We start from the raw sequence: 19,231 nt of genomic DNA on the forward strand, positions 1-19,231 counted from the left end.
GATATGGGAACATGTGTATATGTATAACTGATTCACTTTGTTGTAAAGCAGAAACTAACACACCATTGTAAAGCAATTATACTCCAATAAAGATGTTAAAAAGAAAAATGACTGAGAAATGCTAGCACAAAAATTATCCAAAGATATTTATACTTTAACAGATGACAAAGACTTAAACCAAAGGGAGAGAACCTCTAATCATGGATTTTAGTCTTTCCCATTTAGATGAATTGGAAGGCTTTCTTTGACTTGGAAAGCCCAGATCTGACCATATAGACAGTCTCTATCTCCATCATTTCTAGATTCCAATGGGGTGTGAGAGGCGTGCATTGGGGAAATGATCAGGAAAGATACGCAGGCCCCACCCCAGAATCATAATTGGGTGGCGGAGACTTAGGAATCTGAGATTTTAACAGCTCCTCAAGTGATCCTCTTGAACAGCCAGGTTTGGAAAACCCTGATCTGGGCCAATGCCTCATTTTACAGGTGAGAAAGTTAAGTGACAAGTTATGCAATTAAAAACTATTAATTCTCAAAATGGAATTCCTTTCTATTGCAGCTGGTTTGCAGGTAACATCTCCAGGTCACAATCTGAGCAGTTACTGAGACAAAAGGTAAGTAGTCTAGTCTTTAAAATAGCCTCTAAGAATGTCTTTCTATTGTTGGGCGTGGAGGGTAATGCACTGCTCGTAGAAACCTTACTGCTAATTATACAGTCAAGACATCAGAGTGTTAATTGTCCACCCTGTGGGCTACCAGACCCTTCACATCTAGCCACTTCCTCTGACCCCAGTGCTCTATAATAAACCACTCCAAAATTTAGCGGCTTGAAACAACAAGCTTTTTGATTCTTCACCGTTCTATGAGTCAGCTGGGCCAGCAGTTCTGCAGGTTTTGCTTAGGGTCACTCATGTGGCTGCGTTTAGCTGGTGGATTGACTAAGGGTGGGGTGAGCTGGGGTAGTCAACCAGGGTGCCATATTCCATCTCCATGTGGCTAACTTGGGCTTCCTCACAGCATGGTCATCTCAAGGCAGTGGTTGAAGAAGCCAAGCCCCACAGTTCAGTGCAAGCAATTACGGAGTCTCAGCTTTTGTCATGTTTGCTAATGTCCCACCGGCCAAAGCAAATCACCTGGGCCAGCCCAAAGTCGACGTGGGAGGGGACTCCACAGGGCAGGAATATACAGAGAGATGATTTACTGGGGGCCATCTGTACCTCATACTTCAAGCCTGTCACTAAAACCATTAGCACCTAAACCAGAGTACAGCAGATGTGATGGGGAATAAATCTATCGGATTTTGTTACTAATTGGTAATGGACTTACCAATTGCAAACTCTTTTGACCCACAAAAGTGACACTTTGCTATAGCTCAACCTCGTACAACACAGCAGTTATTTCTTGGAGGGGTACTAGTGAGAATGTGGTGACCACTACCTAACTCGGTATTTTGTCACATGCACGGTTTAATATCCACTTGGTCTAAATCTAAATCTGCTTAGAATCAGCACATTCCAAAAGACAAGTTGAGCAGAAATTTAATAAATGATTTGTTCTGCATCTTCGGTTTTCTAAAACCTTCCAAGGGCATGATATGGTGATATGTGGTTTTAAATTTTAATTCTGAAAGATTAAAACGTTAGGCTTGCACAAACACAAAACAGGGAAAATTATCAGAGAAGGTTAAAAATTAACCGGAGAGGAAGAGTTGAAGCACACAGGGTAGATCTATAAAGACACTGAGTGAGAGAAGGAGGAAAGCTAAACCAGGGGTCCCTTCTGTCCCAACCGGTGAGTAATCTGCGCCATCGATGTTTAAAGTGGATCTAAAAGATCTACTTTCCTACCACCTAGCAGGGCAAATCGTTTTCAAGAATAATGAAAATGTTTTCTGTCCCTTCCACACTCTCCTTCCTATTTAGGGAAAAGAAGGAGCATTTATGGTTAGAAATTCCAGCCAGGCGGGAATGTACACAGTGTCCTTGTTTAGTAAGGCTATGAAGTAAGTATGATGCGGACTTCTTTCATCTTCTTGTGTATGTTCTTTGAATATGCTGGTCATTCAGTCACATTTTGGGATAAGATCCCATCTTTAAACTCTGGAATTTGGGATCAAAGTATTTCTGTGGAATGCAACCATTCGTAGTTGCCTTCCCCCGCCCCGGCCCATACTATCAAGAGGCTATTTTCTGGGCGATTCTCTCCTGCCCATCCCAGACAGCAGCAGAGCGCCCAGTGCATGGCGAGCCTTTAACATTTGTTAAAGGAATCCTGCGTTATTCCCCCTTGATTCATCCTAAGCCTAGAAAGAGAAAAATAATAGCAATGGTGCCTCTACACTCTTGGCCCTAGCCACCTGCTGAGCTGAGAAACCTACCCCAGTGTCTGGTTTTTAGTAAGTCTTTCCAGTGGGAGCAGGAGGTTGAATCAGTGTAGCTGTGTGCCCTGGATGGCTTCTTTCTAGGGTGCTGTCCTGTTGGTGTGGTTAAGAGCTCTGGTGTTAAGCTGCACCTCTGAGTCCAAATCCTGACTCTGCCATTTCAAAACGTTATGACATTAAGCAAGTTGCTTCACTTCTGTGCCTCAACTTCCTCATCTGAAAAGTGGACATAACAACAATTATTATGTTCTATGGATGAAGTGCGTTAATTCACATATTGGATCAGAACAGCGCCTGGCACATAGCACACACTTAAGAAATAATAACAATTATTATGTCCTATGGATGAAGTGGGTTAATTCACATATTGGATCAGAACAGTGCCTGGCACATAGCAAACACTTAATAAAGTAATAGTAATCACTAGCATTGTTGTTTCTGGGAAACAGTAATTCTACCTGCCCCCCCACCATGCTTAGGTATATAAGGCCCCACGGTTACCTCAGGCAAGTCACCCTCACCAACATTAGGGTCCCCCTCCAGAGTTTTACAAGCCACTTTCCAATTGGTTGTTAGCCTTTTTGTTCCTTCTAAACATCCTGTGAAGCAAACAGGAAAGCTGTTTTTATTTGCACCATTTTACATATGAGAGGACTGAGGTTCAAAGAGAGCTTTTCTTTTTTTTTTTTTTTTAACATCTTTATTGGAGTATAATTGCTTTACAATGGTGTGTTAGTTTCTGCTGTATAACAAAGTGAATCAGCTATACGTATACATATATCCCCATATCCCCTCCCTCTTGCGGCTCCCTCCCTCCCACCCTATCCCACCCCTCTAGGTGCTCACAGAGCACCGAGCTGATCTCCCTGTGCTAGGCGGCTGCTTCCCACTAGCTATCGATTTTACATTTCATAGTGTACATATGTCCATGCCACTCTCAAAGAGAGCTTATAAAGACCACCCTCAAAACTAATAAATGGGGCTTCCCTGGTGGCGCAGTGGTTGAGAGTCCGCCTGCCGATGCAGGGGAACCGGGTTCGCGCCCCGGTCCGGGAGGATCCCACGTGCCGCGGAGCGGCTGGGCCCGTGAGCCGTGGCCGCTGAGCCTGCGCGTCCGGAGCCTGTGCTCCGCAGCGGGAGAGGCCACGACAGTGAGAGGCCCGCGTACCGCAAACAAACAAACAAAGAAACAAAAAACTAATAAATGACAGACTTGAAGCCAAGCCGTCAACAGCCAAGTTCATGTTCCCTCAATCATATCCCTGTGTCTATGCTGAAACCACCCAGTGTTTTGGAATGAGAATCTGGTCAAATCTTGATTAGGGCCATTTGAAAAAAAAGTCTATGTGTGCGACCCTTTTTTAATGCTTGGATTGAACGACCTTGAATGACTGAAGGGCCTTGGTGGTTTCTCCGTGTGCCCTGCCTTGTGGTGCATATATGTATTTTTTAACTAATTAAGTGATGAAAAAGTTATTTTACTTGGGGAATTTTTTTTACAGAGTACCTACCTCCAATTTGAGATAACAGCATGTACCATAAGCATTCGCATGGCATTTTCCAGGGCCAGAAGCCACATCCCCGGTGCACCTCGTGTACTAGCTTGCAAACTTGGATGCTGACTAAAGCCAACCCAGTAAGAAGGGGGAGAAGGCTTGGTTCACTGAATATCAAAAGCTCTGTGGCCCTCAGGGCCTCCAGTTTCAGCCAAACCTGATGTCAGAAGTCCTCTTCGTTAAGCTTCTTGACACCAGATTCATTTTTGAAGGTGGCTAGGTAGAAAAAAAATCAGCAAATAGATGAGGAATCAAATGAAAAGAATCCCAGTGAACGACTACAGAAGCCTTCTTTAATGAAACACCGTCATTCGGCTGGAGTGAATGTGATGCTCAGACCAAGAGCCAATGAGCCATACGCAACAAGGAAGCATCCTTTCTCCTCTTTTTTTTTTCTTTCTCCTTTTTATAATTGTAATTCTAACGAGGCTGACATTACAGCAACCAAAATATATTAACAGTTTCTTATGTGCCAAGCATAGTGCAACTGATATATACATACTCTCATCTGAGCTTTACAACAACTGGATGAGGTAGCTAGCCAGCAATAGAAATGTACTCAAAGCCCAGTTCTTGACCGCTATGCTGGACTCTAAAATCTAAGACAGGCATATCATTCCTGGTTAGCCTAAATCAACGTGCATCAATTCACCACCATTTTCTACAAGCAGAGCAACAGAAAAAAAAAAAAGTTTTATGGGGAAAAGGCACAAGTTCGCATGAGGAATTTAAGGCTATTCCCACCCACTCCAACCTGTACACTCCACTCCCAAAAGAGCTTCCCATCCACAGCCTAATGACCTTTGCCTCCCACCTTTTAATCTCCAGTACTATCCTAAAGAGAATTAATGTTCAGAATAATGATCCTGAAAACTGCAGGGCTCTCAATCACCAAAGGAAGATGCCGGCTTTATACTTACTAAAGGAAGAACGGTACAGAAAGGGGGAATTTTATTATAGATGAATTCTATATGAGCACAAAGGATCCACTGAGTTCGGAGAGGAGCCCTCTTCCTTAATTATGGATTATCGTGGACACCTCCAGAAAAGCGCTAGATGTCAAGACTCAGAAGCCACCTCTGACTTCCCTTTCTAAAATGTGCAAATGCACATAAAATAATGACTTAACCATTATGTAATCAAGCTTCACTTGGTTATTTAAAACATTCTAACATTCTTTCTTCCTTACTAGCGATAAAAAAGGAACCGTCAAACATTACCATGTGCATACAAATGCCGAGAACAAATTGTACCTGGCAGAAAACTACTGTTTTGATTCCATTCCAAAGCTTATTCACTATCATCAACACAATTCAGCAGGTAACTTGGTTCCGTTTTTCTTTTATGGGTCCTTGTTGATAAATATAAATTTTCTTGGATATTACTGACCCTCCTAATACTCTTTTTTTTTTAATTGAAGTAGAGTTGATTTACAATGTTTTAGGTGTACAGCAAAGTGATTCGGATATATATTATATATATATATATATAATATATACATATTCTTTTTGATTCTTTTTTATTATAGGCTATTACAAGATACTGAGTGTAGTTCCCTGTGCTATACAGTAGGTCCTTGTTGGTTATCTATTTTATATATAGTAGTGTGTGTATTTTAATCCCAAACTCCTAATTTATCCCTTCCCCTGCTCCTAATACTCTTAATTATATAAGGAATCATGCAAGTAGGGGAAAAATGCTCTCAAGCCCTAGGACTGTTGTGATTTTTAACCTACATTTCCTGGAATATAACATTATACACTCTATAATGCCAGGAAAAATGAAGTTGAGTGAGTTCAGTGACTTAGAAGTAGAGATTCTCTTTATAAAAATGTCTGCAGGTTTTTTTCTGCCTACAGAAGTAAGATGACTGCAAAATTCAAGCAACAGAGAAATGTGCACCATCGGAGAGATACCCTTCATGGATAAGCTGGTGTCTATTTTGACAGAATTTTTTTCTATGCTGACACTGACATTTATTATTCATTATATATATGCATATATATAATATATATGTATGTACACACATTATATGTTTACAGATATGAGATCATTCTGTACATACTACTTTTCAGCCTGCTTTCTTTACTCTGCATGTCTTAGAAGTCTTTCCAGGCACATGTGTAGAGCTCACTCTGATGTGTTTCATGGAAGTCTATTGGAGAATTACTCCATAATTCAGTCGCCGAACCGTATACTGATCAGCAGCTGCATCATATACAACATCTTCACATAACAATGGCTGTTTCATGCAAACACAGCTCTGTGTACCTGTATGAGTATCTCTGTAGCCAAATTTCCTAAAAGTGGGATTTGAGATAATGGTTAAGAATGTTTAGAATTCAGACACTGTCAAATGCTATTCAGAAATATATGCTCCCACTCACAGCAACACTTCATCCTCACTGACCCTGGGTGCTAGCACTCTTTTTTTTCTTTTTTTTTTTTTTTTTTGTTTTTTTGCGGTACGCGGGCCTCTCACTGCTGCGGCCTCTCCCGTTGCGGAGCACGGGCTCAGGACTCGCAGGCCCAGCGGCCACGGCTCACGGGCCCAGCCGCTCCGCGGCATGTGGGATCTTCCCGGACCGGGGCACGAACCCGCGTCCCCTGCATCGGCAGGCGGAGTCTCAACCACCGCGCCACCAGGGAAGCCCTGCTATCACTCTTTTTAAATTTTGCCTAATTGACTGGTACAAATAGTATAAAATAATATAAAAAATATATAGAAATCCCTTGTAATGGAAGTATTAACTAACCTTATTGTGGCAATCATTTTGCACTATATACATGTATCAAATCATCACAGTTGTACACCTTAGAGTCACCTGTGTTATATGTCAATAAAATCTCAATAAACCTAAAAAAAATGAAATTAAAATTTAAAAAGCTACTCTAAATGTCTTATCTAGACTAGTTCCACTTACAGGCAGTGACTGGATGAATTTCCAACAGTGAGAAAAAATAAGCTGTGGGATCAGCATCAAACTTGTGCAACTCTACCTGACCTGATCACAGGCACGTAGGTGAATTGGTCTTACTCCTGGTGTTGATTTTGGCCTTTATTTGTATTTGTCCATGGTCCCAATTTGTTCAATTGTTTATTTTAACATGCAGCACCTGAAAAATACACTTTGGAAAAGGTTTTGTGTCTCCAAGTGGAATTATTCCACTCCAGAGGATACACAAGAAATTCCCCAGGGGATTGGAAGAAAATACTAAAATGTTTATTTTGATTTGTTCCTAAAATCTCATTCTCTTTTCTATTTGTGAATATATTTTATGATTCATATATTGTATCAACACAGCAGCAATTATATATACACATTTTTTTTTTTTTTTTGTGGTATGCGGGCCTCCCTCTGCTGTGGCCTCTCCCGTTGCGGAGCACAGGCTCCGGACGCGCAGGCTCAGCGGCCATGGCTCACGGGCCCAGCCGCTCCGCGGCATGTGGGATCTTCCCGGACCGGGCCACGAACCCGTGTCCCCTGCATCGGCAGGCAGACTCTCAACCACTGCGCCACCAGGGAAGCCCCTATATACACATATTTTGGAGGAGTGTGTTAATTTTTTCTTTTTTGCTAATTAAAGGTGCAGGATTTACAAGAGACCACTCATGTAAAAACTAGACAAGTAATAGAGAAGAAAGGAAGGAGAGAAACGAAACATGTGTGATAGCTCCCAGGCCTTGGAAAACATCACACATTTAAAGCAAGAAACATACATTTTTTTTAAATGAGTTCTTTTGAGCCACTATAAATACTTTGATTATTTTAACCCAGCTTTACCATAACTCCATGTAAACGATTAAAATGACTTGACCGTTCAATGCAATTTAGGAATAAGCTCATTTAAAAAAAAAATTCCAGTGGTTTACTTCTTATTTGTACCCTTGTGTACTGTTTGGATTTGTTTTTTTTAGCCAAATGTATGTGCTCTGTGTATAATACTTAAATATGGGACTATAAAAAGATAGCAAAATACCTGAATAGCCATTTTTCCAAAGAAGATATACAGATGGCCAAAAGACACATGAAAAGATGCTCAAGATCGGTAATCATCAGAGAAATGCAAATCAAAACCACAGTGAGCTATCACCTCACACCTGCCAAAACAGCTACCATCAAAAAGTCCACAAATAACAAATGTTAATAAGGATGTGCAGAAAAGGGAACCCTAGTACGCTATTGGTGGGAATGTAAATTGGTGCAGCCACTATGGAAAACAGCATGGAGGTTCCTCAAGAAAGTAAACATAGCACTGCCATATGACCCAGCAATCCCACTCCTGGGTATATATCTGAAGAAAATGAAAACACTAACTTGAAAAGATATACGCACCCCATGTTCACAGCTGCATTATCTACAATAGCCAAGATATGGAAACAACCTAAGTGTCCATCAACAGATGAATGGATAAAGAAGATGTGGTATATGCATATACAATGGCATATTACTCAGCAATAAAAAATAATGAAATTCTGCCATTTGCAACAACTGGGTAGACCTAGAGGGTTTATGTTTAGTGAAATAAGTCAGACAAAGAAAGACAAATACTCTATGTTATCACTTATATGTGGAATCTAAAAAATAAAACGAATGAATATAACTAAACAGAAACATACTCGCAGATAAAGAGAACAAATTAGTGGCTACCAGTGGGGAGAGGGAAGGGGGGAGGGACAAGATCGAGATAGGGGATTAAGAAATACAAACTACTATGTCTAAAATAAATAAGCAACAAGTATATATTGTACAGCACAGGGGAAAAGAGCCATTATTTTCTGATAACTTTAAGTGGAGTATAATCTATAAAAATATTGAATCACTGTGCTGTACACCGGAAACTAATATAATATTGTAAATCAACTATGTTTCAATTTAAAAAAATAGTTGGTGGCTAGCTACAAATGCAATAAAATAATTAGAACAAGAAAAGCTAGCAAAATAAAAATGAGAAATTTTTTAAAATAAAAGATTCCATCAAGCAACTAACTTTGATGAGATTTTTTTAAAATCACATAAAGTATTGATAGTTTTACTCTTTGAATTTTTGCTTTACATAGAACTAGTTAGTCAAGTCAAGCAAATTAATATAACTACAGGATGAATATGGTTAGAATGGATTCTCTCTCTGCATGACAACATCATGAACTCTGTGCTTTTTCAGCTGCTCTAGAGAGGTGTGAACCAATGTAAGGTAATGTGATGTGATGTAATGTGATCATGTGATGATATGAAGCTGATTCCATTGCAGGCATGATCACACGACTCCGCCACCCTGTGTCAACCAAGGCCAACAAGGTTCCCGTCTCCGTGTCCTTGGGAAGTGGTATGGACATGCCCTTGGGTTCTTAAACTCCATTTCCTACCATTTTTCGTTTTAAAAAAAAAAAAATATATATATATATATATATATATGGTTAATTTACTGAAAAAAAAAAAAAGATGGAAGACAGGGCAGAGATCCCTATTCAGATTGTGCCAGGGAGGGCTTCAGCTCTGATATGTTCATTCGTTTTCTTAAACAAACTGAAACCTTTTCTGTCCTCACAACCTAGCTCTGTAATCTCCCCAGCGTTACCAAAAAAGACTGACCCAGTCATCAGCCTCTAGAACCCCACTCTGCCTGTCCTTTCTTCTTCTGGGATTCTCTGCCTGCTCAGGGGAGCCAGTTTGCAACCTGGATCACAGTTTAATTCATTTTATAAGAAAATGTAGTGATATTTTACTAAGCTAAGGGCACTGAGCACATTCTGACACCAAGTCTTTCCAAGACGCCTCTGGTTGACAAAGTTTTTTTCATTCTAACTTTTCTTGTCAATAATTATAGCTGCTTCATGAACAATACTGTTCTGGTGGCATTATCATGTGGTCTAATAGATCATAAGACCACATCACTAAGGATTTTCTTTTTAAGTGATCAACTTAAAATTAAAAGGTCTTGCTGTTCTTCATATTGTCAGTGTTAAACTCTCATTGGAGGGGGAATCACCTGGGAAGCTGTTAGCCCCAAAGCCTTCTATTCTCATCCTAAAGAGTGTCTGTCTTGCCTTATTAGGAATCTGGGAACTGAAAAGAGAAGAGATTACCCTGTTGAAGGAGCTGGGAAGTGGCCAGTTTGGAGTGGTCCATCTGGGCAAGTGGAAGGGGCAGTATGATGTTGCTGTTAAGATGATCAAGGAGGGCTCCATGTCAGAAGATGAATTCTTCCAGGAGGCCCAGACCATGATGTAAGTTTCTTCTGAGGAATGGTGGTTTACCCTCACCATGAGGGGACATTCATGCTAACAGATCTGTCCCTAACATTTGCAAGGCCTGAATCAAGAGTCCACATATCATAGAATATACAATGGAATATTACTCAGCCATAAAAAAGAACGAAATAATACGATTTGCAGCAACATGGACGGACCTAGAGATGATCATACTAAGTGAAGACAGACAGAGAAAGACAAATATCATATGATATCACTTATATGTGGAATCTATAATATGACACAAATGAACTTATTTACAAAACAGAAATAGACTCAGACGTAGAAAACCAACTTATGGTTACCAAAGGGGAGAGGTCGGGGGAGGGATAGAGACAGAGAAAGACAAATATCATATGATATCACTTATATGTGGAATCTATAATATGACACAAATGAACTATTTACAAAACAGAAATAGACTCAGACGTAGAAAACCAACTTATGGTTACCAAAGGGGAGAGGTCGGGGGAGGGATAGATTAGGAGTTTGGGATTAACACCTACACACTATTATACACACAACAGATAACCAACAAGGACCTACTGTACAGCACAGGGAAATGTATTCAATATCCTGTAATAACCTATAATGGAAAAGACTGTGAAAAAGAGTGTGTGTGTGTTTGTGTGTGTATCTGAATCACTTTGCTGTGCACCTGAAACTAACACAACATCGTAAATCAACTATACTTTAATTTAAAAATGCACCATTTTTCAACAGGAAAAAAAGAATCCACAGATCATAGATACAAATATTTAGAAGTTACAAATCAATTTAACACACCATTACACAAAATTGGTTCTATGTGTCTCCTTTGACAAGTATACCTTCACAACAACCTGAAAGGTCGTATTCAAATTTAGAATTCTCAAGGCTCTTTAGAGAAGTCAGCCTCTGGACCATGCTCCCCGCCCCAGAAAAACTCCACCCCTCCCCTTTCTCTTCCCACCCCCAGCCCCATCCTGTACTCAGTGCCTATGTGCAGACATAGCATTTAGTACATCGAGCTCCCTTTGTGTCTCCCACAAGCAACTATCTCGGCTAGGGGCAGGCACACCGATAGCATGGTTCACTCTTGGGGAGATAGACCAGGAAGAGTCTGCGAAGGTCCTGGAAGAGGCCTCAGTACTTTGTGGGCAGGGGATTCCAGAGTCCTGGTACCCCAAGAGTGATAAAGAGATACACTGGTTCTGAGTGGACACGTCTCCTTAGCCCTCTGGCCTCTTTGTCCTGTGGGGAGGTATGCAGTGGAATGAGGAACAGGGTGGGGCCCTGTAAAGCACACGCCCAAGGGCATGAGCTTCTAGTGGCCAGGACTAAGGCACTACTGAAAAGTAACGCCCTACAGACAATATCCCAACACAGTGTGGTAGAAGTCCTTTTCTCACCCTACTTCTTTCCTCATCTGATAAATGAAGATACCCTTCCTAATGGGCCTCAGCTCCAAGCGCAGCTCTCAACTCTTGGCAATTCATATGTGTTCTCTCTCTCTTTCTCTCTCTCTCTCTCTCTCTCTCTCTCTCTCTCTCTCTCTCTCTCTCTCATGTATGTAAGTACAAAGAACTCTTTTACTGATTATACCTCTTGTCAGCATGGTGAATCAGACTTTGAAGGGTGACCAACCATCCATTTTTGCCTGGGACTTTCCTGGTTTCAGCACCGAAAGTCCCACATCCTGGGAAACCCCTCAGTCCCAGGCAAACTGGGACAGTAAGCTGGTCATCCTACTTTAAGGAACCAATCAGCATGGTATGAAAAACAATGCTATAGCAGGCCTTTGGTCTAAGACACTTGAAACCATAAAGCCTAGCCTGCTACAGAGGATTAACATTTTTTTTTTTTTTTTTTTTTTTTTTGTGTGTGTGTGATAAGAAGGCTATGAGGGATGTACCATTGTTGTCTTTGGTGGGAAAACATTGTTGTGTTTGGTAGGAAACTAAAGCACAGAAATGTTAAATAACTAGCCCAAGGTCACCAAGCTAGTAAAAGTGGGAGAGCAGAGATGCAAACCCAGCAGACCTTCCAGTGTCCATTTCCTTAGTCATTCCTTTATGAAGACCAAAGGTACCCGGAGAGCCAGAATAACCACTTTTACTGCAATTGCCGAATTGTTTGGAAGCAGAGGTGCTATGCAAACAGAAGCCTTTGGCTGGGGCTGGCTTCAGGGGCACACAACCTGCACGGTGGCGAGGGCTCCTGCACTTAGAAGGGCTCCGCGCTTGGTTTAATGCTGTGCTGTCACCATTGAAATTCTTAATAATTCTTACACAAGGATCCCTGCATTTTCACCTTGCACTGATCCCTGCAAATTATGTACCTCATCCTGTCTCTGGCAATTGTACTGTCATAAAACTGGGTTAGGGGTCCTTGATGTCAGAACAGAAAAATCTGACAGAAACTCCCTTAGGGTCATGGTGTAACTTTAAAAGATATTTTTTGCTATTAGAGGGCTGGTAATCCTACAGAATCCTAAAAAGTCATTAACAAATCACCTAGTCATAGAGAAAGAGTCCAAACTGTATCATCAGGGGAAACTGTTAAATCTCAAATGTAACGGTCAAACGGAGGCCTGAAATGTGGGAGGTGTCAATTGACGTGGTGTTCCTACCATGTGCCCGCTGGGCAGTGACTGAATTTGCTCAAGGAACACCTTTTATTGGGTGATAGACCTTGGTCCCACCACAAGCCTTCCCTTTGAAGGGAGCAATGCAGGTCCCTAAAAGTGCTCAAATATGCATAACCCAGCTCAACGCCTTGAGTAACACGATAACGCATGTCCCTATAGTTAAACTAAGGAGGAAGAAAATAACTAAATATTTAATGAATCCTCATCTGTTAAAAAGATTGTCAAGCTGACATGTTAAATTTAATTTACTTTACACATCTGAACATTAAAGACTCATCCTGTAATGCTCATCATCATTAATTTTTAGAGAAATGCAAATCAAAACTATGAGGTACCACCCCACACGAGTCAGAATGGCCATCACCAAAAATATCTACAAATAACAAATGCTGGAGAGGGTGTGGAGAGAAGGGAACCCTCCTACACTGTTGGTGGGAATGTAAATTGGTGCAGCCACTATGGAAAACAGTACGCAGGTTCCTCAAAAAACTAAAAATAGAGCTACCATATGACCCTGCAATCCCACTCCTGGGCATATACCCAGACAAAACTATAATTTGAAAAGATACATGCACCTCTATGTTCATAGCAGCACTACTTTTTTATTGGAGTATAGTTGCTTTACAATGTTGTGTTAGTTTCTGCTGTACAGCAAAGTGAATCAGTTATACATATACATATATTCCCTCCTTTTTAGATTTCCTTCCAATTTAGGTCACCACAGAGCACTGAGCAGAGTTCCCTGTGCTATACAGTAGGTTCTCATTAATTACCTATTTTATATACAATAGTGTATATACGTCAGTCCCAGTCTCCTAATTCATCCCACCCCGCCTTCCCCCCTTGGAAACCGTAAGTTTGTTTTCTACATCTGTGACTCTACTTCTGCTTTGCAAATAAGTTCATCTATAGCAGCTCTATTTACAATAGCCAAGACACGGAAGCAACCTAAGTGTCCGTCGACTGATGAATGGATAGAGAAGATGTGGAACATATATACAAGGGAATATTACTCAGCCATAAAAAAGAATGAAATCATACCATTTGCAGCACCTAGAGATTATCATACTAAGTGAAGTCAGTCAGACAAAGACAAATACCATATGATATCACTTATATGTGGAATCTAAAATATGACACAAATGAACTTATCTACAAAACAGAAACAGACTCACAGACACAGAGAACAGACTTGTGGTTGCCAAGGGGAAGCGGGGTGGGAGAGGGATGGATTGGGAGTTTGGGGTCAGCAGATGCAAAGTATTATATATAGAATGGATAAACAACAAGGTCCTACTGTAGAGCACAGGAAACTATATTCAATATCCTGTGATAAACCATAACGGAAAAGAAAAAAAAGAAGCATCCTGTAAATTGATAAGAATAGATCAATTACATAAGGACTAGTTGATGAACATCATAATAGCTGTCATGACCTACTAGAAGTGCTAATGTGACGTGGTTATTATTTTCTAAGTTTATCATCAAAAAAATAACATCACAATAATGCAAAATGAAATTTTTTTAAAAAGAAAGGAAAATCAGAACTAATCTCACTTCTCTAACATGGAAAGTATTTTCATTTTACCTATGCCCTTCATATTCTATTTTTTTAAATGAAATGTTTAGACATGAAAGTTGGATGCTTTAAAATGGAAGTGACTTCTCCTAAGGTATAGCTTCCTCCAAATCAGCCATGGAAGTTCTCAAGATGCCACGAGACTAAGCAGGATTTCTGAGGCAACAGACCACTGCTTCCCTGATTCTCTGTAGGAAAGTTGAACAAGCACCCAGAGCAGCTTAACGGCTGCTGAGGTTGTGAATATCCAAGAGGAGGCAGCATTTTTCTGCTTCCAAAGGCTAATGCTCCCAGAATCAGACTCTTCCTCCGTTCCAGTAGAAGCGGGGAAATTAAAACACACAAAAATCTGACAGTGACTCTTTTTCAGGACATCTGGAAAATGGAGTATGGAAATTCAGTACTGAACTTTGAACATCTGTTGTTTCCAGGAAACTCAACCATCCCAAGCTGGTGAAATTCTACGGAGTGTGCTCAAAGAGATACCCTATATACATAGTGACCGAATATATAACCAATGGCTGCTTGCTGAGTTACCTGAAGAGTCATGGGAAAAGACTTGAGCCCTCCCAGCTCTTAGAAATGTGCTATGATGTTTGTGAAGGCATGGCCTTCTTGGAGAGCCACCAGTTCATACACCGGGACTTGGTAAGGAAAGAAAGCGATCCCCAGCCCTCTTCGAGCGATGGGGCCATTGGGAGGGACGGCAAGGAGGGCAACTTCACTTATACTTTGCTCACTTGTGACGTGCTTAAGCACATGACATTTTTGTAATCAAAATCACAATTTCACAATAAAATACTTGAAGTATAGAAAGAGTAGAAGTAGCCATCAAGATCTATGTAGTTAGGTTGTGGTATAAAGGAAAACAGATGGAAAGGAAACACTTGGGTCACTTTAGTGTTTCCCAGAACCATTTAACCCAAGGTTACCTTTACCCCAGGAAGGGTTTAGTGCTAAAGGAGTTGTACAGTACGATAACCAAAAATCCAAGAAATGAAATTTGTGTGTGTCTTTGGGTCAGGGTGGGCATGGAGAGTGTTCTGCTTGGTTTGCATTGGTATTGATTGATCTTTAAGATTTTCTTGCGCTGAACAGCAAACTTGCCATGCACACTAGGCCAGTGTATTTGGGGTCCTCAGTGCAGCAGTTATGCCTTCAAAGCGCCTGTTAATGCACGGTGTCCTAGCAGTGTGGAGAGGGAACCGCTAGACAGGATTTTTCCCTTCTCATTGATGAGCTCATGTTCTGTGTTTAATGTCTAATACCTTTCATGCTGTTTGACAAGGATGGATGCTTGAGGCAAAATACTTACGGGAGCACATTTTCATTCTGAAAAATTGAAAATTGCGAAGGAAAAAAGACAACTCCTATACTCTAGATATTTCCTTCGAAACACAGCATTTGGGGTTGTGATAGGCAATCTTAGATTTTGCTGAGAACTCTGCCAAAGAGAAGGAAAATGTCTGATGTTGATGTCAGGGGATTCTGGGTCATCTTTACTACTTGGTAATTGTGTTTTCCCTCTAAAGGCTGCTCGGAACTGCTTGGTGGACAGCGATCTCTCTGTGAAGGTTTCTGACTTTGGGATGACGAGGTAAGCCAATTCCAAAAGGGCAACCAAAGCAAGAGGGGTCTCCATTCACATCAACATGGGGATATAGAACCTGCTCTGAATCAGGGACTTAGAAACCAGGATCCCCTCCCCTGCTCTACCTCTGCTCACCTCATTTCTCCACCTATAAGATGGGGTTGCTCTTCAGAAATTGCCCCAAGGCCTTGTTAGCTCTTTCAACACCTTGATAAATATTTTCTAAACTTAAGAATAAATTCCATGAAAATCCTAAATATTCAAATATAACATGTTACAGCCAGGAAAAAAAAAACCCAGAGAAGTTTAAAAAGCCTTGATTGAGTGAGTGTGTGTGTGTATTATGGCTCCTTTACCCCTTCTGGTTGTTTCCTCTTAAGACTATATGTTCAGATGGACAGAGCATTAACACTAGGAAAATTTTTCTTGTCATTTTATTAAATTTCCTGTATCATCAGGTAAGGCAGTAGACTCAGATTCTCTTGGTGAGGATTCTAGCAACACTTCAGGATTTGAGAAATTAGTTTGAGTATGACAGCAGTTGAAGAAGTCTTCCATTTCCTGAATTCTGAATCCTTATACCACGTAAGCCTCAGAGTCATCTTTCATGGTTTTACATAGGAAATGAAGACATACATGGTAGCCTTTCCATTCAACAAACATTTATTGAGGGTCTACTAAATGCCTAGGCCTTAAGAGAGATACTGAAATGTATGGGATAGTCCCTGCCCTCCAACTGCCCATGGTTTAGTCTACAGGGCAAGTAGATGTCCCTGCCATTGAGACAAAATACAGCTATAAAGTTGTGCCCACTCAACATAAACTCATGTCATTCTGAGGAGAGATGACGCAGTTTCAAAGCGATCTGAAGAGGTGACGAAAGCCAGCTCTACGTTTAGCCAGCATGGCCCTAAAACACCATAGAAAGATCTATGTTTTTTTAAGTCTACTCCAAATTTCATTATGAGAAGCTGCTCCTCTTCTGGGACCCCTCAATGTTGGCAGGGTGTCCCTTCAGCTGTGTGCTTCCTGCCATCCTCCTCCGACCATACACTTGCTCTCCTACGCCCACACTCCAAATGTGTAGCTCGCCTGAGCGCAAGAGCAAAAGCTACTCACCGCTCCTCAGGCCAGGGAGAAGCTCCCAGGCCAAGGGAACCGATCCCACTTTGTTCTCAAAGCAGAAATACTGGCTGTTATGCAAGCGTCCAGGGAATGTACTGTCAAGTTCTTTGTAACTTAGGAAAAGGGGGCTGCAGGTCTTGCTCTAAATAAGGGATCCTGGAGGCCATGCACCAGGCCCTGTTGGTCATGAAGCTCTGGGTTCACATTAGTCAGATGCCTGCGATTGAACTCGGTCCCGATGATCTGAAGGAAGGTTTAGGTCGCGAGCAGAACCCAGGCAGGGGTGTCAGGGTTGTTTCTGAGTGTCTGGTGGTGTCTGAGGAGCTGAGGGCTTGGGAGGGAAGTATGGAAGGTGCTATATGTAATCTTATGGAAGCATTATTTATTATTACTATTATTAATATTTCCCAGAACGATTTACCACACCAGCTTTTTCAGCTATTTTAAATTACAATAAACATCTCTAACACATTTTTGTGTGTGAAGTCTTCCTATAAATTATATCCAAAGTTTCAGTCTCCATCATTTTCATTTTTCTATTTTCTTGAGTTAGTAGTCATTATTTATGTTTTTTGTGGGCTTCTCCTTGATTAATTGTACAAATAATATATGCTTATTGTAAGAAATATAGCAATAGTGTATAAAGCAAAAAGTAGGATCTACCCCCCCCCCACCCATTCCCCTCATTTTCAGCACTAGGATAACTATGGCTGACACATTTGGTGGATGTCCTTTCAAACCTGATTCCTAAGTGTACCCAATCATATACACAAATATGGACATTTACTGTTTGTCCCCACAAAAACGGAATCACATTACCTATACATGCTTTTGCACTAACCATAAACCATAGGCATCTTTTTATTTTGGTCAGTGTAGAGTGATCTCTCTTCTTATGGCTGCATACTATTCTATTAATGTGCCATATTATATTTAATCACTCCTCAGCCTGGGGACATTGAGGTTGATTGCGTTTTTATCATTATTATAAACAAAAGTGTACTGCATATCTTGAGCATATATTTTTATGGTCTTGATAACTTCATAGGATATTACTGCTGTCCATCATTGTTTACAATAGCAAAAGATTAGAAGTAACTTACACGGTTAAACAAATTACGTTAATCCGTAAGAAGGAAGACTAATCAGCCATTAAACACGATGCTGTAGAAGAGAACGTAATGGGGAAAACGTTCTTGATATGCCCTTAAAGGAAAAATAAAAGCAAACCTCAATACAACAGAAACCCAGTTTTATTCAAAGTATATATGGAAAAAAAGATTGGAAAGTACAAGCAAAAATGTATCCTGAGTGGTGGCATGACAGGTTATCTTTGGGGTGGGATTCGGAGTGATTTTACTTTTACTTGTTTGTGTTTCTTTCTATTCACCAAATATTTTGCATTCAGATTTTGGTATTTTCAGAGTTAGAGATTTTTTAAATGCTTACAAGTCATCAGCAGCCTCTAGCTAAGCTCACACGCTGAAAGGAAGCAAAAGATCCAGAAAAGCAAGGCCCTCAGCTGAGACCGGATGGCTGTATGTCCTGCATACTTGGCTGAAGGGCTGTGTTGTCTTCCTCTGCAGGTATGTTCTTGATGACCAGTATGTCAGCTCGGTAGGAACAAAGTTTCCCGTCAAGTGGTCAGCCCCAGAGGTGTTTCACTACTTCAAATACAGCAGCAAGTCAGACGTATGGGCGTTCGGTAAGAATGTGGCCACGTGGGACCCAGCCCCATTTCATAAGCTGGCTTCCGCAACAGGAAACCACAGGAGCAGCAACATCCATTTTCAGCAAAAGCTCTGAGCACTTACAAAATTACATGTGTGGCCAGAGACCAGCAAGGGATTGAAGAAGATGCTGGTGACCCTTTCTTGTGTTGGTGTTAGGATGTCTGCCACGTATTGTATAATTGGCATCCTGCTAGCACCTTCTCATAAAATCAAAAGGGATAAAAGCTTTCCCACTGAAGATTTCAGTTTTCAAAAAGGAGTCACCGAAAACTAAAACCCAGTTTGCATAAGGTACAAAACGTTGAAGGGCTTAAAATGAAGTCATCGGGGCTTCCCTGGTGGCGCAGTGGTTGAGAGTCCGCCTGCCGATGCGGGGGGACGCGGG

At 41.0% G+C, this 19,231-nt stretch overlaps 1 protein-coding gene across 1 annotated transcript in view; it reads left to right on the top strand.

Moving 5' to 3' along the window:
* The window catches only part of BMX (BMX non-receptor tyrosine kinase), a 57,812-nt gene that overhangs the window by 24,763 nt on the left and 13,818 nt on the right, over positions 1-19,231 (top strand). The window contains exons 10-17 of the mRNA XM_028491545.1: positions 560-614; positions 1,923-2,002; positions 5,129-5,256; positions 9,190-9,264; positions 9,994-10,165; positions 14,829-15,045; positions 15,930-15,994; positions 18,700-18,818. Of these exons, the coding sequence (XP_028347346.1) occupies positions 560-614; positions 1,923-2,002; positions 5,129-5,256; positions 9,190-9,264; positions 9,994-10,165; positions 14,829-15,045; positions 15,930-15,994; positions 18,700-18,818 (911 nt within the window). The remainder of the gene's footprint in view (positions 1-559; positions 615-1,922; positions 2,003-5,128; positions 5,257-9,189; positions 9,265-9,993; positions 10,166-14,828; positions 15,046-15,929; positions 15,995-18,699; positions 18,819-19,231) is intronic.

The sequence above is a fragment of the Physeter macrocephalus genome, chromosome 7 (assembly GCF_002837175.3).
Source record: "Physeter macrocephalus isolate SW-GA chromosome 7, ASM283717v5, whole genome shotgun sequence".
NCBI lineage: Eukaryota > Metazoa > Chordata > Mammalia > Artiodactyla > Physeteridae > Physeter > Physeter macrocephalus.